Source organism: Vidua chalybeata, chromosome 2, assembly GCF_026979565.1.
Source record: "Vidua chalybeata isolate OUT-0048 chromosome 2, bVidCha1 merged haplotype, whole genome shotgun sequence".
In the NCBI taxonomy this organism is placed as follows: domain Eukaryota; kingdom Metazoa; phylum Chordata; class Aves; order Passeriformes; family Viduidae; genus Vidua; species Vidua chalybeata.
This window is the reverse complement of record NC_071531.1, coordinates 111,835,293-111,857,941: the sequence shown is the minus strand read 5'-3', so window position 1 is coordinate 111,857,941 and position 22,649 is coordinate 111,835,293. Positions and strand designations below refer to the sequence as shown.

The following is a 22,649-nucleotide window of genomic DNA, read 5'->3' as shown; positions in this document are numbered from 1 at the left end:
ATTTTCTTTCAACAATCATATGTTTTTTTGGTCACTGAAATCAAAACAGAGCTATGGAATAGAGCATTTTGAAATAGGAAATAAATCAATCACTGGTCCAATGCAGAATGTATCCAATTCAAAAACCTTTGTCAGAAAATGATGAATGACACCCCAGTGCTTCATTTTTTTTCTCCTGTGAAAAATGTCACTGCACATAGAGTTTGGTGTTGGTTGTGGGAACTCCAGGGATTTTTTAAGAGTCAGATCACAGCTTCCAGTCTTGTCTCTGCTAGCAGAGCACAAGTTCAGAATTAAAAACAGAGGATACGTCTGGTAGCCAAATGGAATGGCTTTTAGGATCCCACGATCCTTACACAGAAGGATGCATTTAATATATAATGCAGCCAAATCAGGTGTCTGGACTCAATCCCTCACCTCAGGACTTGACAGGAAATAGTATATATGGCAAAGAAAAACATTATCACAGAGCTTTAACCTTTGTGGCAAGACAACAGAAATTCTTAAGCTTTTTAAAAAAATTAATCTTTTTTTGCAATAATATGGACAAACCCTTAATCTGGATCATGAACCTATTGTTCAAGGTGCTTGAACTGTGGAGCTGAGTGTTATAGCCTGTACTTGGTTCTTTTAAGGTCCTCCACAATGCCAGAATATCTCCTAATGATAGGCTGTAGAAGAGAAAACCTTGTGTGGCTTTTCCAAGCTACTTATTTGCTTGTTGGCCAGGCAGCAAGCTAAACAAAACAGGTAATGGTTGAGTTTATAATAAAAGCCTTTCTCAGAAGGAGAATAAAAAGGCTCTGTGTCCTCCAAACAGCTGGTGTAGGTCTGATCTGAAACTGTGTATCTTTGGGACTTCCATCTTTCTGTCAAGTCCATTTAAAAAAATGGGATTGGAAGTGCTGGGGGTCAGAGACTGGAGGATTCTGTAATTCTGGCTTAAAGTTACATTTTGCCCTAGATAGATTCTGTGCTTATAAATGACCCCTGTGAGGGGATCTAGTGAGCAAACTCAGGCCTGAGGATATTTAGAAAAATTGTCTGGGGTTACATAAAAGCCATGTGGCGAAGCTCAGGTTAAGCCTAGGAACTCTATCCTAAATTTAGGGCTGAATGGAGAAAAAAAGCTCCCAAAACATTTAGCTCTCTTACTTAGAAGAGTGTTGACAACACATAAGTTAGGATTTATGCTCTATTTTAAATGCAGTGGTTACCTAGAGGCTCTTGCATAGATCCTTTAAACTCTGCACATAGGGAAGCTTTTGGTCCTAGATCTTTAACATGAAAAGGGTATAAGGATGAGACATCATTTACTTCCTAAACATACTTGTCTGAAAAAAGAGTAGTGCTGCCCTTTCTGGGGAGGGAGACAGCTTACAGTTTTGGCTGAGTAGATTCCACCCACAGAAGAATAAAAATAGTGTCCAGTTAAATACAAATTGAACATTAGAAATTTATGAACTGTTCAAGAGAAGAAAATATGGAAGAATGTTCCATTCTCTTTGACTTCAGTGAGTGGTTCTGGACATGTGGTCAACATCTCTGCATCTTTATTTCTTTATAATGAAAATGGGCTTAAAATGATTCAGACCTGATTAAAGGATTATGGCAATTTACAGATGAAGAGTGTGAGGAAGAAACAATAATATCATTGGTTCTCAGCTGAAGGAATAATGAAGAAATTTAGTAAGTTGAACATTAAGTATCATCATGAGATGTATTTGATAAACAAACATAGAGACAAAACTGCTTCCTCTGTAGTGGAAAATACTTTTTATGAGCTGTTCACAATAATTTCTGCAGATTTAAATCCAAAATTAATTTCTAGATGCTTGCAGAATTAACCAAGAAATTAATTTGCCTTTTGATACACAGCTGCAATAGCAAGTTTATTATGATGCTAGCATGAAGCCTAGCTAATTCTCCATCAGTTCCAGGAGCTATAGAGGTTGCCCAAATAGATGTTTGGCACAGCCTCAGTGTGAGCAGTGGCTCTGGGGAAACAGAGTGTGGGAGCTGCCTGTTCAAGTTCCCCAAAGGTTATGAGAAGGTCAGAGTGATTTGCTGGCCTGTGTATAAATGAGGTGGCAGCTTAGCTGAGCTCCTAGTCCACACATTAGAAGAAAGAATAGCGAGAGGCCTCTTTCCTGGCACACTACCAGACAGAAGTGATGTACCAGCCATGATGGTGAAGTGGAGAACTGCCCTTGCTGCTCATGCAATGCAGCCAGAGCTGTCACTTCTGAGGGCAGTCAGTCCAGCCTCACTTAAAGAGACCTGCTGTGCTTCTGCTTTGGGAGGCAGAGGCAGGATTCCTTGTGCTCTGTAAACCACTGTCTGCATTTCCAGCCACTGTGCTCTCACTCACACACAGGGATAATAAAGCACACACTGCTGTCAGCTGAGCTGTCTGGAGGCACCTTAAAAGAAGGACCCTGATAGACCTCTACTATATTTTTACATCCTATACCATTCCCGAGTGCAGACACACAAGGTAATATCTCAAGACAGAATCACTTATTTTACAGGTGTGCAGTCCAAACCCACAGTAAAGCACTTTGCTTCTGAAGTCTACCCATGGCACAGCCATTCCTGAAGCACAGCATGGTTATTTCCTAGTGCACAGAGACACATGCACAGCAGTTTGGGACAGGAGGTGCCTAAGAATATCTCTGCCAAGTCCTTGCTCAGCCCACACAGCACATACTATGCGACGTACTACCAAAGCCATATGTTAACAGCTCGATGTGTTGCGGTGGTGAGGGATAAAACAGAACGAACAGGTTGGCTCAGAAACACTGTCCAAGTGTTTAAATTGTTCCCCAGCAGGAGCAGTCATGCAAGTCATGCAACACTGCAGTATTCCTGCAAGGGAACATGTTAACCCCATGCAAGGCAGGCAGGTTCTATTTTGTAGTGCTAAGTGAATTGTCCTTACAATGGTTCTCTAATAAGGCTGAATTTGAGGGTTGTAGTCCTCTCTTGTACCTAGACCTGTACAAGAAGGATTTCTGTCAATCCTGAAATAGCTCCAGGCTGACACCTTTCTTAAATAATCTGCTATAAAAACCTTATTTTCTTCAAGGAAGGAGTGGAAGGGTGGAGTTCTCTGCTTGCTGATCATAGACCTGCCTTAAGGTAGTCAGGCTGTTTGCAGCTGTTGTTAGTAGGTAAAGTGTGCCTGGAGCTAACCTGCCAGAGTTAAATCTGCTTTGGCTCCACATGTATAGGGCCTTCTTTTCTACACACAGGCACGTGGACAGGTCAAAAAGCTGTCCAGACTTCCCAGAAGTCAAACATTTCATGTATGTCTAAGATATATACCTTTTCTGTAAAGTAAAGCTTGTAAAAATCCCAGAGCAGACAGTTTCACAGCTACCAGTGACCTGGTTGGCCTCATCCCTGGAGTCAGTATAAATCTCAAAGCAGCGTGGTGTGCTTTGTGGGACTTTGTGTTTCCTTCTATATTCTCTGGAGCTTCTGGCACACGCTCTTCAACCTGTGTGAGGAGAATTCATGGGAGTGGGAGGGTGGAGTGGTCTTGCACAGTGACAGCTCCCAAATGCTCAGCCACCTGCTTTTCCTGCAGACTGAGAGCTTAGAGGAAGCCTGATCTTCTGGGACTGCTTCTCCCGTACCATGACGAATATTTTCAGTAGTGCTGAGGAAGGAGAAATGAGTTCTGCTTTTCTCTCTGCCATCATCTGTGGGAGTTGGAAGTTGGAATCACTCTGTGGCAATGAGGGGGTTGCTTTTGTTTTAGCCGGGCAAAGCGGGCTAACTTCAGAGCGAGCCTGTCTCACAGGAGGGAGGGTGAGGTGCTGTGAGGATGTCCCACCATGCTCAGTGTCCATCGCTGGATGCACTGGGTTGTACAAACTGGGCATTTCCAAACCATTTTTGCTGTTCCCGCAAACTTCTAAAATGATGCAAGTTCTCACAACTTCACATCCCACACTGTAGACGAATTTCTTGTGAAGCAGCGACTGACTCAGTGTGTTTTGACGCAGCCTACCTGCCTGCAGACGTGAGCTCAACTCTAGAAGCAGTGTTGTGGGAAAGGCTCTTTGTTCTTACATGGGTTTTCCTCTAATGTTTTCTTTTTCTCTCCCTAGCAGTGCGCAAAGGGTACAGGATCCAGACCGACAAGGACAGGGACTCCATGAAGGTGCTGTACTATGTCGAGAAAGAATTGGCTCAGTTTGACCCGGCTAGGAGGATGCGAGACCGATGTGAGAAACAAGCATGGTTTGATTTTTTTTTTTTCCACTGACCTAAGCAAGACTGGGAAATTCATAGTTAAATTTTCAATTGGTTTGCCTCAGGGTCAGCCCCTAGGATATGACATCCAGGATAAGCTAATTGGGACAGATAAAGTCTAGATTTTAGTTATCTACGGGTATGTTCTGATTTTAAAGGTCTGATGCTTACCTAATCATTCTTAGAGCAAAGTGAGGGATACTGAAAAGCTCATGAAAATTGTCTACTCATAATTAAATTTTGGGATCATCAGCATCTGAAGAGCCAAGTCCCACTCATACCTTCTACAGCCTGTGGTGTGATAATAGCTGGGATATTGTTTTCACAATTTCTTAAGAGTGTGGTGTCTGTAAATTCCCAGCATGGCAAAATAGGAGAGGGATGATTTTATTGAAAGTGTCTTTTGTGGGCTGCAATGACCACAGTGTGGCTTGAAGGAAGCAGGAAGTTTGTTTGGAGTAGCTAATGCCCTGAAGAAGGAGCAGGGTGCTGAACAGGGACATGGTACAAAATCAGAACTGAGCTTCTGTAAGGAACTCTTCACTGTCTTCCCATAGCCTCTTGTAAACTTTATTTCCTTAAAGGCTGAGGCTGCACTTAATGTGTGTCAGAATGCAAACCCAAGTGAGGATCTTTCCACATTAGGAGGCAGAGATGCAGACTAGAACAAGGTGTGTGGGGAGGGCTGGCAGTGCTGCTCCTTGTCCCGTGGCTGCTGTGTGCAGAGGACAGTGGCAGGCTGGGGGCTCAGTTCCTGTGGGCAGCACACAGAGCTAGCCCATGTTAGGCACTGCTAGGGCTCATTTCAACCAGACGTGTGGGATCCTGAAAATCATTGAAGGAAAGGGCTTTAAGGAATGACACTACATCAAAGCTCTGTACAGATTAGGCATAACGAACAAATTATATATATTTCTAAAACAGTCACTGCTGAGCACACTGTCTTCTCCACCCACAAGATTTACTATAAAAAGACCTCTGCAGATTGGTATGTCAGGCCTACAGATGTCAGTGTGCTTGATGGGGTAGAGACTGACAGTGATTCAGATAGACTTTTACTTTTTCCTTAATCTTTTTTTGAGGGGGTTGCTTTTGTTTTAGCTGAGCAAGTCAGGCCAAATCCAGAGCCAGCCTGTCTCACACCAGGAAAAGGGGAGGTGGCACAACTTCTGTGCTGTAGTGGTGTCCCACCAAGCTTGGTGACCACCTTGCAAGGGCAGGGAGCTCACAGGTGGAAAGCTCTTCCTGAAGGCTGAAGTGAGTTGTCTGGAGACACTGGCATCTCATACCGTTCGCGATACCCTCAGAATCCCCGCCTGGCTGCCATCAGGCAATGCCCATCTCATTTCTTCCCTGCATCCTCCCCTGCAGATAACAACACTGTCTCTGAGCTGAGCTCGCTGCACGAGGAGGACCTGAACTTCTGCCAGCCCTACCGGCAGGCGCGGAGGAAGCCTCTGCCCCCCGCGGGGGACGTGGACGGCGACGCCGAGTACTGGGCAGGAGTCGTGGGCGGCGGCAGCACCTCCAGATCACAGGCTGTGTCTGATTACAGGGATGAGCGGGACAGCTACTGGCACAGGTGAGGGACACCACATCAGGGGGCAGCTCTATCTGGCAAAGTGGTAAAGAAAGCAGAAGGGACAGATGGACTGGTAGCTCTCCCCCGTTTCCTGCTGACCTTGCTCTGCTTAGCAGGAGAGAGGGGCTAGAGAGAAATAGGAAATCTGGACATGTCATTAGATGAGGTCAGAATGAAGCTGATTGCCACAAGCCTGCTGAAGCTTACCCAGCTGGGTAAAGCTAGGTACAAGCCCCAGTCCCAGTGGGATGTAAAAGTGAGAGCAATAGGGAACCAAGCCAGCCTTCCCATAGTGGGAAAGTACAAATCTCTCTCTTGAGCTTTCTACCTGATGCCTCCAGCACTTCCCAGTGCTGGTGTGCTTTATTATATAGGAGTCACACCCTCCTGCTTTGGTGCATCTAGACAGGTGCTCCAGGCTTGAAGGACTCGCACTCTGGTGCCTAGAAGAGAGATAGCACAACCTTTCCTCAAGCAGCCCAGTATTCCAAAAGCAATGGCAGGGATTTTCTTCCTTCAGTGCTGTGCTATTGTACCAGCTCACTGTCTTTAAACCTGCTTCAAAACTGCCCTGCTGTGACCTTCTATAGCTGGGCTCTTGGGTTTTTCAGCAGGATATACACCTACAAGCTCTAGGATGAAGGAGAAGCAGGTCCAGCCCTGCATGTTGGAGGACAGGGCAGGTGCACCCTGGGGATAACCTCAGGTAACATTAGACATGAAGAACCTGAGCTGTCTGCACTAAGCTGCCTTTACAGTCAGCAAAGAGAACCCAGGGTTTCAAGGGTGTGATAGATTCTCTTCCTATGGAAGACGATGAAAACAGCTCAGATGATTCATGCCCCCAGGAGGGCCTGTTTCCCTCCATTGTCTGTGCAGGCAGCCGAAGGGATGAGTGCAGCTGGATCCTGCCCTCTAACCCTACCTCCTCCCTCTTCCAGCCAGCAGAGATCCAAGTCGGAGATGCTGTCCCGCAAGAGTTTCTCTGTGGGAGTGCCGGCCGTGTCCATGGACGAGCTGGCGGCCTTTGCCGAGTCCTACAGCCAGCGCCCGCGGCGGGCGGACAGCCAGGAGATGCGGCGCTTCGAGCGCTCCGAGTCGCACGGCGGGCGCGGCGGGGGGCTGCCCCACCAGGACAGCTCCCTGGAGGAATACTACACCAAGCGCTGCAGGGGCAATCGGGAGCCGCTGACGGACTCGGATCGGGGCTGGTCCTACAGCCCGCCCCGCAGACGGGCCCACGAGGAGAAGCACCTTCCCAGGCTGGTGAGCCGGACGCCCGGAGGGAGCCAGAAATACGATCACTCCTACCTCAGCAGCGTCTTGGAGAGGAAATCCCGGAGCTATGACGAGAGTGGCGACCATTGTGCGACCCCCTCGAAGCTGAGCTCGCAGCCCAGCCAGAGAGGAGGCAGCACATACTACGCCTGGTCACCACCCTCCACCTACAAAGCCGAGAAGTCGCAGCCGCCGCCGCAGCAGTCGTCGTCCCCCGAGCAGGACGAGGAGGAGGAGGACAGCCTGCCCCCCTACAGCGAGAGGGAGCTGAGCCGAGGCCCTTCCTACAGGGCCAGGGAACAGGCCTACCTCAATGCCTCTGACAAGAAGAGGAAAAAGGACCCCAAGAAAACAGTGAGGCCATGTCTGGTGGTCCTGGTCCAAATAGGCTAAGCGGAGAGCCACCAGGCAGGGGTTACTAACCAGAGTTGATAAGCAAGGGGGTTTTCCAGGAGGGTGACACCTGGAGTCTGGCTGTCACTCCCTGTGGGAAGGGGGAAAGCAACTGGGGGGGTAGGAAGCCAGAAAGGGTAATAGCTCCTACACATGAGTCCATGATGGAGGGGAAAGCCAGATATGTCTGGGACTGGGGAGGTAAGGGATGTCTTTGGCATCTTTGGCCTGGTTATCCAAGGTGGTGGGAGTTTATCTAGAGTTCAGGAGGATTGTGGTAGGGAAGTTACCCAGGCCTTACAGAAATTATAAGGCTTTGCTTTGGCCTTGATCTTTGTTAAGGAAAGGTTGAGAGGCTCATGTTCTTCTGGACTGGGAAAGGGCTGGTAGCAGGGGATGATGTAAGAGACATCTTTCTGAAAGGGGTGAGATCACACACTCCCATGGCTGTATGGACACATGGGTTCCCTTGGGGGCCATTCATGCCAAAGACATTCCTCCCCCAGGATACCGGCAAGTGCAAAACATCCTGCCACAGTCCAAGCTAGTGAGGCCTGATAAATTCATGGTTGCTGGGGAAGGGGATCTTCCCCACCTAACCCAGCTGGGGAAGGCTGCACCATGAGGGAGACCTTATCATTAGAGTCACTTGGCTGTGGGAGAGAGGACTGGATTGTGAGTGGACAAAGCTGTTGCTGTTTAGTTGTGTCTCTGTCAAAGCCTTGTCTGTCCCTTTGTCTGTTCCAATTAGGGCTTTTCTGTTGACATTTAATCTTCTCTCTTTCCTCTCAGAATGATTTTCCAACAAGGATGTCCCTTGTGGTTTGAACTTGTTGTGGACCTGTCATTTTGATGGGCTGGATGTCATGAAGTGACTGCAGTGGAGAAGATGCAGAGCAACAAGCAAGACATGCCTCTGTGAACCTTTGCAGCCATCAGCCATGGACTGTTTCAATTTTTTGTTTCATCCAGGGGAGCTGAGGCTTTTGTAAGAGACAGACTCCCATGGACAGCACTCAATCTCAGAGGCTCTGGGACTCTGCCAGGAAAATGAGGCTAGGGCTCTCTTTGGCACCCTGTTTTCCAGTGCCCTCCATTCTGCACTGGACGGCAGCCACACCCCCTACTACCCCTGCAGCCCTCCCTGCAGCCCTGAACCACAAGCGAGGCTGCCTTTGTGCCTCTTGCCCTGTCCCATGTGCAGAAGGAGGCCTGTGTACCTCTTGCTCTCTCTGTCTGCTCAGTTCTCTGTTTGGATCAAAATTGTCTCCACACTTAAAGCCTTTTCTGTATCACCCCTGTGCTGGGAGGAGGCCTTGTTCTTACAACTGCAGACTGCCTCCAGCTGATCAGGCCCTAAATCACGAAAGAAAATCCACATCCTTTCAGACACTGCAAGAAAATGACTGATGTTACCTTGATAAGGGCTGAATGGGGAAAGAGACAATTATGAGTTGGTTTGTTCAATATATTTAGTTCTGTTCGTTGTGTGATGAGAGTTGCAGGTGAGATTGATGTATTGTTTTGAAAGTGGGTCAAAGTAGCTTTTACTGTGATGAGAGCATGATTTGTTTCCCCCCTGCCTCCAACTGTGTTTTGTTTTGATGCTGTTGTATTTCCTTGCAGCTCAACTGTGCCCCTGTAGAGCTTCAAGCTGGAGTACCTACTCTACTGTTTTAAAAGCAGTGCTCTAGCCTTCCTAGTGCTCTGCTTCCAGCACCACCAGACACTTCTGCCACTCTAGTGAGTGGCCTTTTTGTTTCAAGGAAGCAAAAAGGGGACAGTCTCAGTGAGAGGGCAGCTGCAGACCTTCACCCTGTGCTGCTGGTGTCACTCCTTTCTGGGAATAGTTTCCCAGAAGAAACTACTACTGAAGAGAGCAGTAACAACAGTAGGAAACGAACAAGCACTGTGGATGGATACAAGCTTTGAAAGTCACCCTTTTCACTTAAAACTATTCCATTCACTTTGGTTGGGATGTGGTTTTAGTGGCTGTTGTCTCAGGAATAGCTTTATTTAGAAGTGAGTGCTTCACACCATTTGGAAGCCTGACATTCTGGTTTTCATAGGGTATTATGCAGTCATTTATTTAGCTGCTAAAATCATAATGTGAGGGAAGACAGTGGGAACATTTTAAGGTCCAGTATTCTGATCCCTATTACACCTAGAAACAACTTAGTTCCCTGTTGTGTTACGGACATTATCAGCCTCTGAAATGACATCTTTGTTGCTCCTCTGGGAATTTGGGAAGCTGTCTGGCCTCAGATGCTCATACTGGCAGTACTGTTTGGAACAAAAGGTATATTAACATCACTGCAGTTCTCCATAAAAATGATAGATTAATTTCTGTGTTACTCCTTTGCCAGATAGTTTACCACTAGGAATGGTCAGGGGAGAGGAAAAATAATCTCCATAGATTTGATGACATTTTCATGTGAGAAGGTGAGTTGATGAAAAGATGACATTCTTCTCCCACACTCCTCTGGTGATGACTGTAGTTTTGGAAATCCCAGTCCTGGGTCTTCCTGGCCAGAGAGAAATTAGCCAGCAGGAACATACGATTGTGGAATTGCAGAATTGTTTGTGCAGGAGGTAGCCTTTAAAGATTTCAAGATTTCAGGTTTCAATCATCTGCCATGGGAAGGGACATCTTCTACACAGGAGGTTGCTTAAAGCCCCATCCAACTGGACCTTCAACACTTCCAGGGATGGGACATTCACAGCTTCTCTGGGCAACCTGTTCCAGTGTCTCACCACCCTCACAGTAAAAAATTTCTTCCTTGCATGTAATCTAAAATTACCCTCTTTTACTTGAAAATCATTGCCCTGGTTAAAAGGCCATCTCCAGCTTTCTTGTAGGTCCCTTTAGGCACTGGAAGGTTTTAAGGTCTCCACAGGACCTTCTCTTCTCCAGGCTTAACAGCCCCGACCTTCTCAGCCTGTCTTTATACAAGAGGAATTCCAGCCCCTCAGACCATTTTTGTCTCCCTCCTCTGGACCTGCTCTAACAGGTCCATGTCTGTGTGGGTGGCGCCAGAGTTGAATACCATCCTCTGTGTGGGGTCTCAAGAGAATGGAGCAGAGGCAAATTCCACTCCTTGGCCTGCTGGTCACTCACCTGATGCAGCCCAGGATATGGTTGACTTTCTGGGCTGCGAGACCATGTGGCTGGCTCATGTCCAATCTTCACCCACCACTGTAAAATCGTAGAATTGTAGCATGGTTTGGAAGAGACCTTAAAGCTCAACTAGTTCCCCAAGTCCTTCTCAGGGCTCCCAGTCCATTCTTCCCCCAGTGTGCATCAATTCCAGGGGTTGCCCTGACTCAGGTGTAGCACTCCACACTTGGCTGTGTTGAACTTCATGAGGTTCTCGTGGGCCTGCTCCTCAAGCCTGTCCCAGGGTCACTCTGGATGGCATCCCTGGCATCATCCAGCTTGGTGTCACCCACAGACTGCTGAGAGGGCACTCAGTCCCACTGTCTGTGCCATGATTGAAGGTTGAACAGTGTCAGTCTTGGTGCAGGCCCTTGAGGGACACCACTTGTTACTGATGTCCTTTTGGACACTGAGCCATTGACTGATGCTCTGGATGTGGCCATCCAGCCAATTCCTTGTCCATCAAGTAGTCCATCCATCAAACCCATCTCTCTCCAGTTTAGAAACGAAATGTTGTGTGGGACTGTGTCGAAGGCCAGAAGTCAAGGTGCATGACATCAGATGGATTTTCCTTACCCATCAGTGCAATCACTGTCATAGAAGGTCTCCAAGTAAGCAGGTGTGATTTGTCCCTGGTGAAGCCATGCCAGCTTTAATCACTTCTCTCCCATCCATATGCCTTGAGATGGCTTTCAGGAGGATCTTCCAGGGCACAGAGGCGAGGCTGATTGGTCAAGAGTTCCCAGGGCCCTGTTCTTTTATCCCTTTAAAACGGGTCTGATGTTTCCCTTCTACCAGCACTGGGGACCTGACTGCCTGAGTGTCATGACTTTTCAAACAGGGAGAGCAACTTAGCAACTGCATTTACCATCTATCTGTATTATGGCTGGAGAGACTTAACATTTAAGTATTTTTATCTTTTTTTTTTACCATTAATTTTGTGTTCTTAGGAAAATCATAGCACAGTTAGCAAGAGGTGGGCAGGTGCCTGCCATCTGAGGTCTCTGAGGCCTTGGGAAGTCTGCAGAGCTACACTACATGCTGTTTTAAATTAAACATTTAATTCCTGACATACGAGGATTCTAGTCAGTTGATATTTTGTTAGTCTAAAAACCTTGGCAACCCCTCTGCCATGAATTTCAAGGCATCTTAGCCTGCTATCGTTTTCCTTAGACCCAGGAAACACTTGACATAGAAATTTGAAAGTGTATCTGACTATGCCAGAAAGGGGCCAAAGCAGTGGCTTTACAGTCTCTGAATACCTCTATATTTTAAATCATACTGAAAGCCTGAGCATTACAATCTTCTCATTTCAGTTATGTTTTGTCCCTTATCTCAGTCACTGTAGTTTATTTGATCAAGCCCTCAGGAATGAGCTCTGTGTATTAAAATACAAGTCTTCATTTATTTGAGTCAGTTTTGTTTGTTCAGTGCTGGTACTTTAGGGCATCTGTACACTGTGTGTAAGAAGTTGCCATTTGTATATCTAGCTTATAAGTAAGTAGTTGCAAGCTAATTCTTTTAAGAAAATGGTTTTAATTGTACAAACAACTGTTTGTGAGAATTTGGAAACATCTCTTGAATCCAAGTACCTGGAAAAGTACTGAAGATTTTATGACTAGTGATTCTGTGAGTTTTACCAGATGATAAAAGTTTCCGCTGCAGAAAAAAAAAGGAGGTCTCAATTCCCTGAAGTCAGCTCTGAGCAGCAGCAACCTTGCTCTACAATTTTGGATTTCGTATCTCTCTGTACAAATCTGCAGGAATTTTCAGTTACTGATCATGTCTGTCCTCAGGCCACCTTTATTTTTCCCATTAGAAATGTGTCTGCAGCAGCAGCAAATGGACCAAATCAAGAAGTGAGGGGTGACTAGAGTGTCTGCACAGCTACACAACCTGTGACTCCTGCAGCAGGGGAGCAGGGGACCAGAGACTGACAGACAGCTCGAGAGGAGCCTCATGTTTCAGGAGAGGAGTAATGGTTTGTGTCTGTGCCATCTTTCAGAACACCTGCAGAATGCTGGCGCTGGGAAATAATGAGCCTGGTTAATATGGGGTCTTAAATTATAAGTTTTCCAGTGATTAATTTTTATTGCTGGCATAAAATTAAAAATCCTTTTCTTACTAGATACAGATGTCTGGGTCATGTCAAGGACATGGAGAGGTTTGTGGTCTTAAAATAACAGCATCACAACAGTGATTTGCTAAGAAAACAGATAATGAGAGAGAAGCCTGTAAAAATTTAAAAGAGCCCCGAAAGCAAAAGCAGGATCAAGCTTTAGCAGTAGATTTGGCTGTACTGTCAAAAAAAGTGATCTTGGCTACTGGAGGAAAAAAAAAAGGTTTTGATATAATGGAATGGGAAAATAAATATCAATGGTAATGGCTTCTCATCAATCCCATTATTCCTTTAAAGTACATTGTAAAAGTTCCAATGGGTGGCTTCAGTGTGAACATCCTCAGAACACTCCATTTCCACTGAAATGGAAAATTAACAAAACTAGCACTCTGAATACTTTACATTTTTGAGAAACCCTCAACATTTATGAGCTGAAACAGGCAGCCAGAATTGCTCGGGTCTTTGTGCTGGCATATGGTACAGAGGACTGGAATTGTAACTTCCCCACCTTTGTTACTGGAGTTGTGTCAGGGGTGGCCATCAGCACCCCAGAGCTGCATCTCTGAGAGATAAAGGACATCTGCTGGGAGAGATCCCTGAGAAGGAGCAATCACAAAATATTTCAGCAGTCAAACCTTGCCACAAACTGTTCCAGGTACATAAATGCAGCATCACGGTGTTTATCATGCCTGGGCTATTCTGAAAATAATTTTAATGATGTGGAGATCATTGAGAAACTGCGTGGAGCTGTCTTTTTCTCCAGGTAGCTTTCACACAAGATGTGGGTGAGGATCTGTTCTTCGTCACCAAGTACAGGGTTTGGCACATGTGGAAATAAAAGCTAAAGGGGCTTTACCCCATTTTTTACTGGAGCAAAGTAGAATCCAGGAGCAAAGATACCTTTGGCATCTGCCAGGTGCTGCAGATTTGCCCTTATAATTTCAGAAACCTCTGTGATGTAGCATCTTCATCAGGCTTTGCTGGCTGCTTTCTACAACAGCTGTGATGTTGAAACCACCCTCATGCCACCTGGGGTTTGTAAAGTCCCTTTCTCATTTTCTGGAAGATCAGAGAAGGTATCTACTGCATAATGTGAAGGAACAGCTATCATTTTGATGTGATCTCAAAAATGCCAGCTGGATTTACCAGCATTAGAAACAGCAGAAATCTAAAGTTAGCTAATATTAAAGGAAGGAACCTTGCCATGATTCCCATATGAATTCTCTTGTGACCTTTATAATTCTTTCTCACGTTCACCCCTGCCTGCACAGGGGCCTTTGCCAGGGGAGGCCATCACCTCCTCTCCCTTTTGCCTGTCATGTTTTGTCATGCTTGTAATGCCTCTCTGACCCCTCTGCTTTCCTTTGGCTATTTCCAGTCAGCCTTTAGTGTGGTGCCTTGGGGTTCCAACCGGTTTGGATGTAGAATGAGTGGCATTTTGTAAAAAGGCACTTTTACCTCCCATAAAAACAAAAATTACACAATGCCCACAACAAAACCCCAAGCCCTCCAGATATTCTCTCAAGTCCAAGCAGGCGTGTTACTGGAAACATTTCAAAAATTAAAGCTGAACATAATTTCAAAATGGGTCAGTATTGTTTTTAACCCCTGGGCAGCTGCAGTCTGAGCTGTGGAGTGCAAACAGCAGGAGCAAATGCATTCAGGTTTCATTGTCCTTGGTGAGAGCAGTGGCAGAGAGGAGCAGCATTTAATGAGTCAGAAAGCAAATGGAGTTCCAAGGTGCTATTACTTGCATGTGAGTTAGAAGTGTGAACTAGAAGTTGACAGGCTTGGCTTAAAAGCAAAATTCAGTCCTGGGAAACTTGAGCCCTGGCCCAGGAGTACAGTTCTCTTGCTGTTTACAGATGGGTTGGGCTTTTTTCCTGCCTCTGTTGCTGCCTACCACAGCCATTTCCCAGCCATCACACAGTGAATGAGTGGCTTTCTTTGCTGCTCTTATTTTACTTAGATTGTCCTTCCCTGTAATGAACTTTTTCAATATGAGGGGGAGAAGGATGTAACAATACTCTATAATGAAAATGTAACACTTTTATAGCTTTTTGGTAGACATCCACATCCCCAGTTATCAAGCATTATACATTTGCCATGCGTACAGCATCGAAGTCATTGCCTTTGAGTTGTCACCATGGAGAATAAAAGCAGGAAAAGCTCCCACCAATCTGCCTTTTTATTATCCTGCAGGCAAATAATTTGCCCAATATTTGCTAAGATGCGAGCAGTTTACATGAATAGTTTTCAACCCATTTTTTTGATTACTGGGCAATAAACCAAATATTTTCCAGTGGAGCAGCAGACCCTCTATAAATATCATACCATTCACAGGATAACAGAGAAAATACATTCTGCCCAGCTTTTTCATACAAAAAAAAAAAATCCATGCAGGTACCCTATGGAGCCACACTCCTTCAGAAAAAGGATAAACTCTCCTCTGCTCTTGCAAATGTAAAACCTTTTTTTTTTTTTTAATTCAGAAAACTTTTATCTTTTTATTACAGACATGTTCTTTTCTTTTGGCCTCTTTGTCCTTAGGTCTACAGTACTCTGGACTGATTATTTTTGTGTCATAAACAATCAACTTAATTCAACCCTGTCTCAGTGTTGTAAATAATGGATTAAGACTCACATTGTTTGTTGGTGTGACCTGAACAGCATTTACATGTTTAGATCGTGTCTGATAGGTGTTATCAGCAGTCAGGTGCAGGAGAAGCAGCTCCCAGCTCTGCCCTGTATTTCCCTGTGCAAGGCACAGCATCCCTTTGCTCTGAAAATTGCCACTCATCCTCTATTTTCCCACCTAAAAAAGTGCTCAGTGCTTTCAGTAAAAGTGCTCAGTGTTTCTTCGGGCTTCTTTATCACTCCTCTCTCTGTCCCTCACTGTTCCCCTCTGCAGAAGTCTCCAAGCCAACATGGAGCAGGAAAGGTGTCCATCTGTAGCTTAAAGCCTAATGAGGGTGAGGAAGACCTGACAGCAGAAACACTGAGAGGTCACCCAGCTCAGAGCTCTGCAGGAAGTCACTTCTGGGTGGGAAAGTGCCTGTGCCAGCCAAGGAGAGGTGCCCTGCAGCTCCCACAGTAATTCCTGGTTGCAACTTGCACACTTATCCATGAGCACCTGGCTGTAGGTACAGGTTTGTGATTCAAGGCCATTTCTGAACTAGAGAAAGGAGTCTGAAAAAAAATGCCTCAAATGGCACAGGACCACTCATCACAGCAAGTGTAGTGTTTTCATTTAGTCCTTGCTGTGTGACAGAAATCCTTTCTGCTTACATGTCATGTTGGTTTCCATCAGCCTCTCCAGAGCAGGTGGGAGTGATTTTCATGTCCCAGTTATCAGATCTTCTCTTTGAGCAACAAATCACTCAGTGCACTTGTCTCTGAATAGGTACTCCAGGGTAGTGAGAGGCAGAGCTCCAACTGGTTGCATTTTACACTCAAGAGCCTGCTAAATAATTAATTAATTTAGTCTCTCAAGTTCTCTGCTTCCTAGCAAAACCAGAATGTGTCTTTCTACAGGCCTCAGGCCTGCTCACCTTGGAATTGCAAGTCTTGGCAAGGAGTTTTAACATCCAGTAGGGTGGAGATCAGGTAAAGCAGTAGCACAAAAAGCTAAAATCTTTACCTTGTGTAAAGTGTGTAAAAGATGTGTAAAGTGTGTAAAAAGTGTAAAGATACACTGCCCACTGTTGTGTCCTTCCTAAGGACCAGCATGTCTATTAGTCATTACTAAATTTATGTTCAGTGACAGAAAAGACACCCATGGTCCTTGCAAATGAACCTCTGACAGGAGGATGTAGGGGCAAATATGGGTTTAAAGCAAGACAGCCAAGTGAGATGCCCAGAGGCCTCTGGCCCCTGGGACTGTGCCCTGTTGGGAAGGACACAGCCCAGCAGGATCTACTGCTGCTGGTTCTGGGCTGCCCTCAGAGAACAGCCCTGCTGCTGACAGCATCCCTGACAAGGGGTTTGCAACCCCTCTCTCATCTTCACATCACTGATTCTGTAAGGAGGGTGAGGTCACTAAATTGAAGGCTATTTTAGCTATGTAAACTCCTCCTGGATTTCTCTTTCAGATTTTTGGCAATCTTAGACTTTGAAGAGTAGGCCTATGCAGTTAAAAGTTTGAGCAATACCTGTCCAAAATGCAGGTCCTACAAATCTTCATGCATGAACCTGGCCACAATTACTGAGTCCATCCAGAAAGGGTGTCTGGACCTGATACCTGGAATGCTTTTCTTTGTAACTTGGAGTCCCAGCTTCTTGAGCTGAAGCTTTCAGCACAGTCAGGTGCTCAGGATTTCTGAGAGAGTAAAACGACTCAAATTGGTAAAATCACAGTGCACACCACACCCCAGTGCAGCCAATTTACAGAGACAGCAATGTGCAACCCTGGCAGCCAGAACCAACTGATGCAACTTGGAACTGCATCTTTGTGGAGCTGAGCTGCCAAGGCTTGGAAAGCACTTGGTCCCAGGCACTGAAAGGCCTTCACCCCATGGACAGAGTGGCAGAACTTGTGTGGGTAGCAGCCTCTGAGCCTAAGGTATGTTTTAATTAGTACTGAAAAAATTATGAAATTATGAAATGTGTTTAGGGTTTGGGTGGTAGTTTTTTCTTTTTTTTTTTTTTTCATCTTTAAATAGAAATATATATTTATATATATAAAAGTTTTTGTCTTTGCTCCTCAGAAGAGAGATCCAAGGCTGCCTTCTGCTCAGGCCAGTCTGGTGCCTGAGTGAAAAATTTCTCTCCCCAGTTTCAGTAAAATGCAACCTAGGCTGGTTCTTGTGAATAGCAGTAAAAGGAAAGTTACTGTAGCAGAGCTCTGTAATCAAGAGGTCTCCATGGACAGCCTGTCATCCTGATGAGAGACACTTCTTAATTAAGAGAAGATGCTGCATTGTAGATGAAACAATTCCTAAGTGTCCCAACTTCCCTCATTATATCAATGAGCCTCGGGTTACAGAGCTCCCAAAAACAAGGGGCTTTAGAGGATTTCAAGAGAATTATAAGTCTATATAAAAGTTCAACACTCAAGCATGTGCAGCATGCAGAGAACACATTTCAAAATGTGTTTGAAGAGCAGAAGCCTAGTTTTGTATTACTTCAAAGATCTTTGAAAGGCAGAGTGTGGATAGCATCCCAAGTATTGCTGAGAACATCTGAGATCCACACACTTCTGTGAAAAGCTCAACCTTACTTGCAAGAAAATCAATTAAAAAGCTGCCCTTGCAGCTAAGCTTAACTGATTTCCTGTTTGAGCATCTAAATTACACTTGATTTAATGATTAAACTAGTTCAGATTAATGGGAAAACAAAAAAAAAAGTAATGGTCAAAATACTGGACAAACTGTTTAGGTGAGTTAGGGAGAACACTGGTGTTTGTGAAGCAGCCAGTAGGGAGAGCCTGGAAGAGGAAAACAGCTGCCTGCAGGTTAACACTAAATTCAAGAAAAGGGAAGGGTAACACGCTGGTGTGCTTCAGCACATCAAGTGGCAACACAAAAATGTGTTAAGATGATCATGAGCATTGATCATCTTACTCAGCTGATTAGGACTCTTATGTTGTTTCATCCACGTGTAATACAGCCCCAGGGAGTGAATCTGGGCGCTGTCCCTGCCCATCTGCTCTGCATGAGGTATTAGTGTCCTATATTCTCTACATATAGTATATTCTGGAGTAAAATTGTTTGCCACAGCCCACATTCAGTCACTCTCACTGCCAGATGAACAAAGCTGTCCATGGGGGCACTTGCAGCAAGAGCTACGAGTCGAGAAGCCCAGGGCATGAGATACAACAAAACCAACACATTGTCCAGGCTGCAGTTCTGGATCTTAAGAGCACAGCCATGTGAACACTTACTCTGCACAACTGTATTAATTCAGGCTCTCAGGGAGAAGGTGGGAGCAGAGACCAAATGACTTAAACCAGATCTGCTGCCAATGGAGCAAGAAGTTGTGGCAGCAGTTGTGGCTAAGGGAGGCATGGAAGTATCCACATTACTCAGACAGTAATTCCAGTCATATTCTGGTCACAGCTGGCTTGTTTCCTTGGGATCCTGTGCTCTTCATGCTGGGCATTCTCTCTTCCCTAAGTGACCTCCCCCATTTGGGAGCACACCCCTGTGTGAAAGCTCACTGTTTGCACCAGACCCGTGTGTGGTGCTGAAAACAAAAATTCTGTAGCACAACAGATTTGATGGCTTCGTTTTCTTGCCTGAAGCACACTGTGATTTCTTCCTGTTTGTCTTCGTGGGTGGAACAGGCATTTCAGTATATACTGCCACACTCGTTACAGGGAGTTCTTCCATGCTAGAGATATTAACATCTTTGTTATTACTGCCAGTTCCCTCCTCCTCCCCCGTAACAAGCGGTCGCCTGAGCTAGAATTCCTATTAAGGACAGACTTCCAGTAGTAGTATTCTCCTCCTCAAAGTGAAGAAGACCTCTTCAGAGGTCAGATCCTTCTTCTTTCTCAGAATCCTGCATCCCTCATGTTCCTTAGAAAGTAATTATTAAAACTGTCAAAACCACTCACACAAACATATCACAGAAATTCTCAGAATCAGTCAAGAAATCGTAATTACCTCTTTGTAATCATTAACAATGCGTAACCATGGTATTTGAATTCAAAAGTTTTATGCAAGAAAAAATTGTTTAACATTTAATATAAAATCAGTTTGACACAACTTATTTTTCAAGTGCCATCATTTTTCTATTCATCATTTTCCTGTTCATTTTCAGTTCATCAGACAATTAAAAGACCACAAAAAGTCATTCTAAATACTTTTTAAAGCCTTATAAAAACATTAATAAAGTGCCATCCACAAAAGCACCTAAACAAGACTCTGAGAGAAAGACCTATTAGGATGTTAGTTTAGTTAACTGCTGCTTAGGACTAAGCTGTCAGACAGCAGCATGATTTGTGGAATTGTCAATTTAACAACTATATAACCCAGCAAACACACTGCTCCATAGACATGGTCCCAGAACAGCATCAGCTGGGCCCACAATATACACACAGAAGCTCCCAGCACAGCATTGCGGGGGTTTCAAATAAATAAATGCAAACACCATCTAAAACCAAGAGTGCTGGCACGTGGGAGACGTGGATTCTCTGGGAAGCAATCAACCCAGGCTGTGACCTTACCATGAGGGAAAACACAGGCAGCTTGTACAGGAAACAGGTACAGTTTTTAGCTGTTTTTTACGGGGATAAAAATCACTCCTCCCTAGAAATAACAAAAAAAGACACTGATCCTTGGAACATCTCTAGGTTCTCTCTGTCCTTGAATGTACCATACTGTGTAAGTACCTTTCTGTTTTTCATCCCCAAAAGAGAGGCTCACAACAACCACTGCACCACAGTGAACATGCTCTAGTTAATTTAATTCATTCAGCAGTGGCCCACGTCCTTGCTTGAGTGTTTGGGCAGTGCTCACTAACAGATTTGGATAAATCCAACAACAACAACAACAAAAAAGTAACATCGGTGCCACGATGCCTGATGTGGGAAGAATGTCCAGGGAGCAGATTTATGTCTTCCCAACACCAGCCAGCTTCCCATGATCCATGGAGCCTTCTCCTCTCCACCAACTACTCCACGTGGTGCTTCTGTTTACAATTTATTACCAATACCTAACATTTATGTTGGACAGTGTGTCCCTACCTTAAACCAATAGAAAAGTGTCACTATCACAGCAAGACATGGAGGACAAGAAGAACAAGAAGAAGGTCAGGACATGCCCTCCATCTTGTCCCCTGAACCCCTTATCTTAAAAACCCCAAAATTCTATTTTTCCACCCTGTGTTAGTTTAAATATCACACTACTAAAACCCTTGTAATTCCTCATCCAGAGCTGGCAGTTTTCCACTGGCTAAAATCGAAGCCACAGGTGTTTTTGACTTCATGCCAGGGTCTCTGAGACCCCTGCCAGGGTCTTGAGACAGCCAGGGCAGCCAGAGGGATTCCTGGACTCCGACAAGTGGAGCTGTTGCTGAAAGCCTTCCTGCACTCGCTGCACACGTACGGCTTGAGCCCCGTGTGGACGCGCTGCTGCTCGAGGAGCTTGGAGCTCTGGCTGAAGCCCTTGCCGCACTCGGAGCAGATGCTCGGATGCTCCACGTGACTCGCCGTGAAGCTGCCGCCTTTTCACGGGGCTGATGTCAGAGCAGGGCAGCTTAACCTCCTCTTCCTCCTCACAGCCACCTTGCTGGGCCTCTGAGCAGCCACGCTGACTTCCATGGCTGTCCCCAAACTGCTCCTCTCCTCCTCTGGAGCCCGCTGCCAACACGTCCTGCAGATATACGCGCTTTCAAGGTGATCTGGAAGGGGCCCCAGCTCACCACCTGGAAAAAAAAAAAGCATGGCTGTGATTCCCACTGGGAATTGGCACAGCAAACAGGCAAGCTGTTACCTTAGGGAGGTAACGTGGAGGAGAAGTAGTAAAGGGAAGACTGGGAGCAAATGGAAACCCAGCTGGAGAGGTTCTACAGCCTCATCACACGACCCTGAGCAGACCCATGAACAGCAGAGCCAAGGGCAATGCTACAGGTGTCTCCTTATCCCCAAAAAACCTTCACACATTCCTAATATTCCCTTTTCATACACACCCTTACCTGCAAGCTGACAAAGGCAAGCAGGCTGCCTTCCCTGAGGGGGAAAGAGCAAGTCTCAATGTGACCTGCATAAAATAGAGTGGCACAAATAGCACTGAGGCAGCCCAAAGAGCATTTCGCTTGCTCTGTGTTTATAAACTTACATAACTTGCTCCTCACCCATGTGTGTCTCCTCCAAGGCTTTGTATTCTTGCTCTTCTCCCTGGTCCATCTGTGCAGTTATGTCTGGTTCAGCAACCAGGAACTCTTCCTGCAGGAGCAGACAAAAGCAATCTTAGTTGAACATTCAGCAAGAGGTCTTAAAATCTACTGCCCCTGCTGAATATTGGGAATAAACAGAGTGGTTACTTAAAGAAATGGAGTCAACCGAGCAACAAACATTTATGGACATCTTGTGCACTACTGAGGCATCTGGTGTCAGATATTTTTCCTGAAGGAGACTCAAGGTTGCCCCTCTTCTGATAAGTGATACACATCAGGACATGGCACCAGACGTGCTGGGCTTAGAATTGGATGACAGTAATCATAGATACAGGTGTCAGAAAAGAGCAAAACCCAGCCACACTTATACTTATTTCTTCAATAATGACAGCCAAAAGTCTAATTACTCTCCTAAAAGTATTTTAAATAGAAGATTACTTCTTAGACACCAGAACCTGATTTTTGTATTTGCCATCTCTTCTTTCTCCTCCAAGACTCTCAGGCTGAGGCAGAAAAACCCAACAAAAAACCAATTTGATGTCTTGTCTGCTCTAGCTGGATTCTGTCACTTCCCAGCCTGGCATCCCTGCTGAGCTCCAACAACCACCATGAATGCAACTGCTGGGCAGGCTGCCCTTACAAATGCCATCAGCACCCAAGACAAGAATTTTTCTGTCAGTATTTACTGTTTTGAGGCCAAAACCAGCCAAACAGTAAGCAACAGCAGTTAGCATCAAGAGGGCTGGCATTAGCAGTTGCTGCAGAAAAAAAGCAGAAGAAGAAGGAAAATATAATGGTAAGAAAGATCCCATTTTATTTTAAAAGGTACAAATCAAAGATAGCAGGGAAGGGATACTAGGGGGATAAATCTAGGAGCAGGGAGCCACATGTACCACAGCTGAAGCTGAGATCATTCATGGGAATATTTTTAAAGCTTTAAATACATTACTTCCCCCCACCCTGCTTTTAATCTTTAGAGTTATTTTTTTTTTCTTCACTTCAAAGATGCTGCACAACCA

General features: G+C 45.3%; 1 protein-coding gene across 6 annotated transcripts in view; it reads left to right on the top strand.

Annotated features, from left to right (window-relative positions):
- Nucleotides 1-12,076, top strand: part of ILDR2 (immunoglobulin like domain containing receptor 2) — a 39,301-nt gene extending 27,225 nt beyond the window's left edge. For 3 of the 6 annotated variants that reach the window (XM_053935075.1, XM_053935076.1, XM_053935072.1), the window contains 4 exons: nt 4,119-4,235; nt 5,635-5,845; nt 6,787-7,477; nt 8,309-12,076. In XM_053935075.1, the coding sequence (XP_053791050.1) occupies nt 4,119-4,235; nt 5,635-5,845; nt 6,787-7,477; nt 8,309-8,344 (1,055 nt within the window). In that variant the 3' untranslated portion in view covers nt 8,345-12,076. Of the gene's footprint in view, nt 1-4,118; nt 4,236-5,634; nt 5,846-6,786; nt 7,517-8,308 lie in introns of those variants that run through there. The other 3 variants (XM_053935077.1, XM_053935073.1, XM_053935074.1) reach the window with 2 other exon arrangements.
- Nucleotides 12,077-22,649: the final 10,573 nt, after the last annotated feature.